Source organism: Scomber japonicus, chromosome 13 (genome assembly GCF_027409825.1).
Source record: "Scomber japonicus isolate fScoJap1 chromosome 13, fScoJap1.pri, whole genome shotgun sequence".
Lineage (NCBI taxonomy): Eukaryota > Metazoa > Chordata > Actinopteri > Scombriformes > Scombridae > Scomber > Scomber japonicus.
The window spans coordinates 11,864,532-11,874,067 of NC_070590.1; the positions used below are offsets into that span (position 1 = coordinate 11,864,532).

The 9,536-nt window shown below is 38.6% G+C and overlaps 1 protein-coding gene across 1 annotated transcript; it reads left to right on the top strand.

Annotated features, from left to right (window-relative positions):
• The first annotated feature begins 589 nt into the window (after positions 1-589).
• LOC128370867 (uncharacterized) lies at positions 590-3,231 on the top strand. Its single transcript, XM_053331051.1, has 5 exons — positions 590-600; positions 978-1,244; positions 1,854-2,086; positions 2,314-2,450; positions 2,796-3,231. The coding sequence occupies exons 1-5, from the start codon at positions 590-592 to the stop codon at positions 2,925-2,927; spliced, it is 780 nt and encodes a 259-aa protein (XP_053187026.1). The 3' UTR covers positions 2,928-3,231.
• The last annotated feature ends 6,305 nt before the right edge of the window (positions 3,232-9,536 follow it).

The window sequence follows — 9,536 nt, forward strand, 5'->3', positions numbered from 1 at the left end:
TGCAGGTTATTTTTAATACCATGTCTCTGTGGCTCCCTGCTTCAAAGGCCTTGGAGAGAAATAAAGTATTACTTTCCATCCAAAATCCCTATTATTCAAACAACTGCCAATAATCATATTGAAAATCACCCCCAAATCGTTTTAGAAATGCATTTATTCATTTATTTTGTCTTTAATAGACCCTGTAGAACTATAATCCTTTTTAAAGCCACAGTCTGTGGTGTAGTCTAAGAATTAATGTCAGTGTAATTTTTGCAATACAACACTCTGTTACATTTAATATATGAATTGTGCCAAAGAAAATCTATATAGAAATATAAAAAATTGAAATCATCTTTAAAAGGAATTTAACAGGTCTAGAGGGGAAAAAAGGTTTTATATATTACATATATCTCCCAATTTTGGGTTAAGACGCTATGTGCATATGAATGAAATGTCCAAACCCATGATAGCTTCATTACATGTCCCTGTAACACGTAAGTTCCTCTCTCTGTCTCTGTATGACTCACAACCACACAGATACCTATATCAGCCCACATTGAAAGTTCAGCGTCAGAACACAGGAAATGCATTTGAATCCCCTCTAAACATGAACCACAGGTATATTGTCTGTTAACTGTGTCTTTCACTTCCCCCACTCTTCACTGCACAGGTCTCTGTCTTCTACCTTAAGGGTGAGTGTAACATTTATTGTCTTATTCATATTTCCCTTTTTAAAACATTTACTAAGAACAATGCAGATAAGTAAGCAATGTTTGAATGCCATGGGTCAAAACAAATGCTATCACATTTGAATTAATCTTCATGTTTGCAAATGAAAATAATGTATAACTATGTTTTGATATCTGTCTACAGTACATGTCTCCATTCTGATGTCCTTTGTTTTAAGTCTGTGTCCATTCAAGCCTATTTTATGCCCGAAATTCATGTTCATGCACCCTGATGTGTATCTGCCCTCTCTGCATTTGCTGTATTAGCTGTGCGGGCACAATAAAGTCTCAGACAGAAGACAACTACAAGACTTATCTCTGTCACGCAGCTTCTGGCCAAGCCATCGGACTGCCGGTTTATCTGCTACGACACACACCCTCTCGCTGGGGAAGTGTCACCCCCTCCACCCCCTCCACCCCCCCATACCACCAAACCCACCCCCTGACTCCCTGCTCACCCTCTCCTTCTCTCGCCTCACCCCTCTCTGGATGTCAGAAGCTTCTAGTTATGGAGCAGACAACAGTCACAAACCAGTAAGTGTTTCTTTGTCCCAACTGGTACACAGCGATGTCACCAGTGAGCACGATGGAATTGCAGCAAATGGCTCCCTTATCTTATTCTGCTTTTTCATGCTGCTTTGTGTCCTCCTAATTTTTTCCTTCCTCTTTGTTTCTATGATTAATGATACAGGAGATTTTCTTAAATGTATTTTTGCTGTAGCTCTCGCTCTGGTGCTCCTTGCTACTAAATTTTATACTTATTTTAACATGATGTGAAAATGTTGCTAAAGGCTTAAGTCAGATGAATGTGAAAGTAAATGCTGTATCACATGCAGTATTTTACCAGTGGTATGATTTTATTGGTAGGATATATTAGTGTAATTGTGGTGGTGTGATGCTAAACATTTCTCAGAGGAGACCAGCTGAGTAAAAAACATGCAGCTCTTGGAAAAGGAAATTAGCTGAATGAATGAGATGAATTACATCCCTGACTAAATCCTTAGACTAATTGAATCTGTAGCTATTTATTTTAACATTAAGCCTGCAGTTGAGTATCAGTGGCGTGTTAGAGGCTTCACAAGCCATGGTGAATTTATCAACTGTGTATCTGAAAGATTAGATCCATTACGAATCTAATTTCAGACCTGAACTGTCAGTCGACAACGCTTCAGCGTCAGAGGCTCAAGAAGAGGAAGTGGGGGGCTTGAGCATAGAAAGTGAAGATAACTGGAGGTCAAACAATGTCGATGCAGCACAAGACCCAATACTCACACAGCCAGGCCTCGGCACTACCACGACAACCATCACCACCATCACACAGACGGGAGGAGACTGGAGCACCGGCCTGTTTGATGTCTGTGGAGACAAGACCACATGTAATATGAACACACAGCTAGAAATTCACAGGGTGGTCAAACATATATCAGAAGTTCTTTGCCTTTAAATTTATAACTTGATTTTCCTACAAAATTGACTTCCTCATTCATTATTAGTCTGAGTGACAGAAAGAAATTGAATGGGATTTGGCTGAGCTGATATTGTTTAGTAATTGCTTTTGTCACAAATTCACAGATGTTGTGTTGACCCGTGTTTGTGAATGCAGGTATTCTTGGGGCTCTGGTGCCGTGCTGTTTAGACCTGAGTTTAGCACACCAGTATGGCGAGTGTCTGTGTATGCCCCTCCTACCAGGATCCACCTTTGCCATGAGAGTTGGCATCAGGGAGAGGTACAAGATACGAGTGAGTGTGTGTATTCACATATAAAAAATACAGATATAAAAAAAATGAGATAGTGAGAAATGAAGATATGTTCTGTTGTTAAAGCTTCCTCAAACACAAAAACAGGTAGACTTTTAAAACTGGTTCCTGTTCATAATCGCATTGTCACACATATATAATGTAACTCTAAACTCACTCTAAGACCAACGGGAAATCAGTGTCTACTAAGAATGTAAATCAATAATTGAAACTTTAACTTGCCTGACTGAATATTTCTCTGTTCCTCTTTTTATGTGTTTTCCTGTGTGTGTGTGCTGAACGCTTCATGTACTGTCTGTTTGCACCTGGGTGTGTGTTTATCCACAGGGCAGTGTGTGTGAGGACTGGACCACAGTGTGCTGCTGTTACCCTCTGGCTGTATGTCAGATGATAAGAGAGATGAAGAGGAGAATGAAGACACAGACGTATCATGTGTCCACTACCCTTGAGTGCTCCTGAAGAAACTGAAGACAGAAAATGAGGCCAGTCCTTCTACGACTAAGTGCAGAAAACAGGACCAGCTGAGATTACTGGTATGAATAGCATGAAGAATCAATACCATATGAGGCTTGAACTTACTTTTCAATGTCTCTGGGGATGCACCGGCTAATAAATCAAGCCTACCCTACAACATTCAAAGAAGACTGGAAAGGACGAAGTTTGATTAATAGTGTAAACAGCAAAAAGAATCAGACGACTGAACCAAGTTAATGCTGCCTTGGAGGACTTCTGTTTACAAAATATATAATAAATACACTTTCTTGTAGAGGCAAAAACTCATTGGATACATTTTGTATTGGGTGAAAAGCTTATAGCACTTATTTTGTTTCAGTCAGCAGTCACTGTCAACAACAGGCATTTCTTAATATGATTATATGTTTTCCAATCTTAACCCAATAAAGGCATTTTTAGGCATTTTCATCTTAGTCAGACGCCTTTATAATCAAAGTAATTAAACCCATTTTAACATTTTGAGTCCTTGCAGCATGTTAACATCATTTTCTGGTAGCTTAAAAGGTCAGTTCAGACAAATTCCCAAAACAATATATTTTCCCACTACTGCAATCTCGGCAAGCTCTTTTTGTTGTTGTTTCATTTGTTTAGCTTTGTGAGATATTAACCTCAGAAACTTCGGCAGCCACCTCGCTATAATCAAGGTAAATTGAATTTTGTTTGTGCTGCTGAAAACAATGAAAATGTATTGAAAAACTCAGCAGCAACAAAACAATGTTCCTTCTTCTATAGAAAGTGGTACCTCTGAAGAAAGTGAGAAATCTTTGTTTGATTTGGGAAAGCCGATTCTTTGGTTTTGTCTTGCATGCCAAAGGTTACCAGACACATTGATGCGATACACACCTTGGTACCCAAATCCTGCTATGGGGGCATGCCTCAATATTAGGAACAATATCTAGAAATCAGACCAGTAAACCTAATTTTCAAAGTCACATTTAATATTTATTATGTAAAGCAAGAGAAGCACAGAAAAGCAGCATGCCAAGCATTAATCTAAACAATCTTTTGGTTAGACATCAATGCTTTTGAGACTTTATTTATGTTTTTCAGAGTGTGGGTTGAAACAGTTTGGAGAACCACCTGTCTGACAACCCGACATAAAGGTGTCTGTGTAGCTCCGATTACAGTCAACGGTTCAAGTAGAGTCGGATGATAATAAAGCCTATTTTCCATTTTTCTGTCCCTCCTTTATCCTTCCATACCTTGGCCACCCTCAGGCATTCAATCATATTATTAATCCAGTTCCTGATTGCTGTGGTTCCTTGAACCCCAAATGCCACCCAGCAAGAACATTGTGGATATGAAAATGTTTTTTATACAGAAAGCAGATGGGTTCTCAAAGGGCAAATATGTAATTTGTTGCTCTTATGGATGTGGTCCCCCACCGCCCTCCACCCCCTATCACCCCCAACTCACCTGGCAGCTGCTTCAAATGAAATAGGGAAAGAGAGAAAATGGGGTTGCTGTCAAAAAAGGAGAAAGCTGAAAATTATAAAATCAAATCAAGCTTCACATATGGTGCACTGTATATTTCATGAAAGTACTTTGCTCTATTTAAACAGTGGTGGACGAAGTACACAGACCACGTACTTGAGTAGAAGTTGAGATACCTAGTGTAAAATATTACTCCAGTAAAAGTGAAAGTGCTCCCTTTAAATGTCGACTTCAGTAAAAGTATAAAAGTAGTTGGCTTCAAATGTACTTAAGTATCAAAAGTAAAAGTAATTTGGTGTAATGTAGTTCCAATGTCTTGGTATGTCCTTTATACACTCAATCAAGTCATTTAAGGTTAAAAAGCCCACTAACACCACCCTGAAAACAAAATGTTTTCCATTTGTGATATCTGGTATTGATATCTTTTGAAATTATCATAAGCACATCATACTAAATGGAAATCACCTGATTAGGAATTAATACGGAGGGGGGAAACCACACTAGACACATATTTCTTTAACTTCCATGTGTTGGCAGGGCAGGCTACTGGACAGCGAAACTTTGTCAAATGAATGCTAATAGAGATATGGATGGAGGAGAAGGCAAGTTGGGACAAGTAGCCAGGTAGGGGGCCGGGCCAAAACTGCTCGACACACGATGTGTTCTGATTGGTACACTTGCGGTGCACGTTCATTTGGACCTGTCACAGCAGCTGGTCATGCATGCATGTTGTGGAAAGGAACATTGAAAGGAACGACAGGTTTTTGGAAAGTAGTTGAGTAAAAAGTAAGATTTTCCTCTTCCAAATGTAGTTGAGTTAAAGTATAAAGTCTCACAAAACAATGATACTCAAGTAAAGTACAGATCCGCTAAAAAGTTACTTAAGTACAGTAACGAATTACTTGTACTTCGTTACTGTCCACCACTGTATTTAAATATTTTAAAACTCTGCAATTACTGATTATTTGTTTTTGTTGTTGACTGATAAGTATTGTAATGATTAAGAGAGAAGGAATAATGCCAACTTGTGTAAAGAACATCCACATTTGTCAGTAAGAATAAATTGTTTCACATTACTGAGCACAGTGGTGTGCATGATATTTCTTTCTATAAATGCTTATGAAATAACTTTGATTTGTATTATGGGTGGGTTCACCCACCAGTTTATGTCCCACTGTGTACATTTTGAATTTACGCTCTACACAGATGAACCAAGAGCAGCTCATATTTTGCTGTGGTATACATCAAATAAATATATATATAAAAAAAAAAAAAAAAAACATTGAGCAAATCCACAAATACCCAGCTGAAAAATATAAAAAAGAAGAAAAAAAGGGTCCACATTTATATAGACTATATTATAGCACCCTGGCGTAAAATCCAATCATACTAAATTCAGTGTATATAAGCTACAGTAGCTACCAGTTCTCACTGTTAAAATAACAATCCTTAAACACTTGTGTAACTTTTACAGTTGCTGTGAATTGAACTCAAAAAAGTCCCTGTGATAATAGTGTCAGCGATATCTTACTTATGTCTGCATTAGGCTCCAGTGTCTCATAAGCAGCCTTGGGTGGATAAATCCTTCTTCAGCTCCACTGCTCTCTGTCTGCTGGGGGATGTTAGTGAACAAGATCTGCCTTGAGCAGAGCTGCCTTTAGGCACTGTGGTAACATCTTTCCCTCCCTGTGCAATGACCTAATGTAAATGTGTCAGCTGCTCCAAACTGGGTTGGTCAATTGGAAATGTATTTGCTTTGCAAATCAAATACACCCTCAAACTGTCCTCCATACTCTTTTAAACTTTATATCTACATTTACACAGACTCTTCTTTGTGGGCTCATTATCTGCAGTTTTTAAGAGCTACTTCCCCTCACAAGGCATTTCACATACAGTTTTCCCTTGCCTTACTTGAACTATGTGATAAAAAAGCAATATGTAATATGTCAGTGTCAAAGCAATTTCTAGTTTTAAAGAGTTAGTTCACCCAATTTACAAACAACATACGCTATCTCTTACATGTAGTGGTAACTATTTGCACATGGTTTGAGATTTCTAATTCAAAGTAGATGAACATAACTTTACTTTTGGAACATACACCAAAATTCAACATTTCTTTAAAGAATCAGTTTCATCTTTACACTGGGTAAAACATTGCTTGACAGTTTCATTCGAACTACCTTTTATCTAAGAAATAGTCCCTATAAATAACTTTTCAGTGGGATCTGTTGGCGATCCAGAGTAACAAGGAAACTGTTTCTGTAGTGAGATATTGCTGTTGAATTTTCTAAAAGTCAAAAATCTTGATACACTGTATCCACACACACACACTCTCTCTCTCTCACACACACACACACACACACACACACGCACACACACATAGCTTTGCCTTACGTCATCTCTACCAGTTACACCTCCATGTCTGATCCTTTAGGGGGCAGTCTTGTTGCAGATCTAAGCCCCTGCTCTCTGTTTTCCATTCCTGGAGCTGCTCAGTGGGGTGGAATCAGTCTTAAGTCCTGATCCAGGGTCAGATTTGGGATTTCCACAGTGGTAGCAGAGGTCAAGATTTGGAACAGTGAAGCCCATCCTAAGTCAGCAGTCAGACAGGGACCATAAAACATCTCTGCTGATGTTCTTTTTGCTGTTTCAGCATGAAGATGACTATCTCCACAGATGCATCAGGTGTGAAGTACAGGCTGTTATTGACAACAGCCCCTTGGTGAGGCGTGTTTGTGTGGGTGGGTGGGTGTGGAAATGTGTGTTCATGTATGTGAGTGATGTATGCAGATGTATTTAGAAAGGCTTTTCCCATGACTGTGCTCATTGTACGTGAAGAGAAACCACCAGTAAACAGATAAAATACAAAATACAGCACTGGGAAAAATAGATCATATCCTCCCAAGTCGCACACATACCACAACTGAATAACAACTAGCTGTGCTTTCCAAAACCATGCACTGACATTTAGGGAATATATTTGTATGTACTTCACTTCTCTCCCTTCTCCCTATTACCCCCTTCTCTCAATTACCTCATCTCTTTTCCGTCCTTCACTCCACCTTTCATTTATGGCCCCTTTTATTTATTTCTCTATTTCTCTTTCTCCTTCTGACTCCTCCTGGTGTGTGTTTGTGACAAAGAGGAGTGTAGGAAATAGAGGAAAAAGAGAGGTGTGGAGAGACCTACTAAGCTGGAGCAGTCATCCCCCTGGTGATACTTCTATCCAGGACAACAAGCACCACCTGGGGTTTATATAACACATACACACACACACACACACACATACACACGCACACACGCACACACGCACACACACATGCACACACGCACACATGTACACACATAAAGATAGAATTTGTTGGCAGTGCACTGTTCCTCAGACAAAGCCCTCAGTTTTATAGACTTTTTTCTGAAGACAGACAGGAGAGGGATTTCATTGTAGGAATGATTTGACTTCAAAACCCACTGTCATACACAGGGATTATAATACTAGAGGTTTGCCTGCTTTTGTAGTTTTTGTTCCTTGGCAGAGCTATATTATTCTATGCTAAAGAATTTATCCTTAAATTCCTTGCATGACAAGAAAAGGGAGGATCTTTTTTTTTTTCTCCATAAAAGCTCTGTGTCCTTTGAGGTCATTAAACAGTGGCAATTACCAGAAACTAAAAAATATGGCAGATGTCTTTTTTTTCTCCAGCCTTAATTAAAATAAAAAAATATGGGCTGTGTGTACAGTTTGGTCATGGATCATACTGAATGATACGGTTATATTTTAGAAAAAATATTAAACCAGTATCAGTGGAATTCAGTACTTGATTCAGCACTATGTTTGTACATAAGTATTGGTCACGTAATAAGTTTGGAGAATTGATCTGAAGATGAAGAATGAATTAGTACATCATAACTGAATGTGGTTTATATGTAACTAAGCAGAAACACAGAATAATAAAAGGATTTAACTTCAAAGTAACTTAATCACAATTACAAAGGCAAAGGCATGTGGAATTAAGTGAAATTCCAATTAGAGGTACGTGTCAACTTCAAACGAGGTCTGATGTGACCACATTTCTCTGTGAGCTGAAGCAACATGAGGCAAGTTACAGAGGTCACAAGAGGTCAAATAGTTTCTAGCAGAAAAAGATCTTTATAAAGAGGGTCAGCACATCACAAATAGCCCACAAAGATAAAAATACATTTTCAGATTAGTTTCTTAACACCTGACTTTTTTTTCTTATTTCAAAAAGATGCATAATTTGATGAAATGATATGTCCTTAGGCACAGATGTCTGAAGGGCCCCCCTCTCCTACAACTGTGTGGTCACATTTTTGGTTTCTCCCTGCAGACTCGGTGGACGTGGACCCATATTACATGATGTCAGTGAAGAGCACTAAACGTCCAGCAGAAAACCTGAGGGGATAAACACTCCCTTTGATGGTGTCATGTTGGCTTTTTTTTTTGTGACAACTTCAAAGTGAATGTTTAGGTCACTCCTCTAGTTTGCCAGAAGGACTCTTTGCCCTTTCACTGTACGATGAAAAATCTTAATAACGGTCACTTTGCACAGAGGCTCTTACTTCTTTTATCCCTAGGGGAGCTGGGTGGTCCCATTCAGGATTCTATCCATTGATGTGAAGACTACAAAATTGAACCCATGAATAATGAAAAATATAGTCTTATGAGTTATCTGCTTACTGTTTGACTGATTTACATTTGAAAAAGTCCTTAGTCTGCTGCCTGTTGTGATGTATCTAATCTACCTGCCCACACTAAAACCCTGTGCAATGCATCTCTCCTTGTTTTGTTAATGTTGTTTTATTAATGTTTTATTGCACACTGTCCGTGTTTAAAGAGAATAAAAACTACAAATTATAAATAACAAAGCCAAGTACATGTTCCCATTTTCCATGGCTGATAATATACATACTCACACATACTGCTGAGCAATTCAAGCATATTTTTACACCACAGTGGTGTCCTGTGTTCTTCGTGACTTCATCAGATGTAAAGAATATTTTATATTTAAAAGTTTTAAGTTGTAAATTTCTTCCTCTTTCATTCCTCAAAGCTGTCTGCAAGGTGAAGGCAGACCCTCCCTTATACATTATATATTTCAGGGG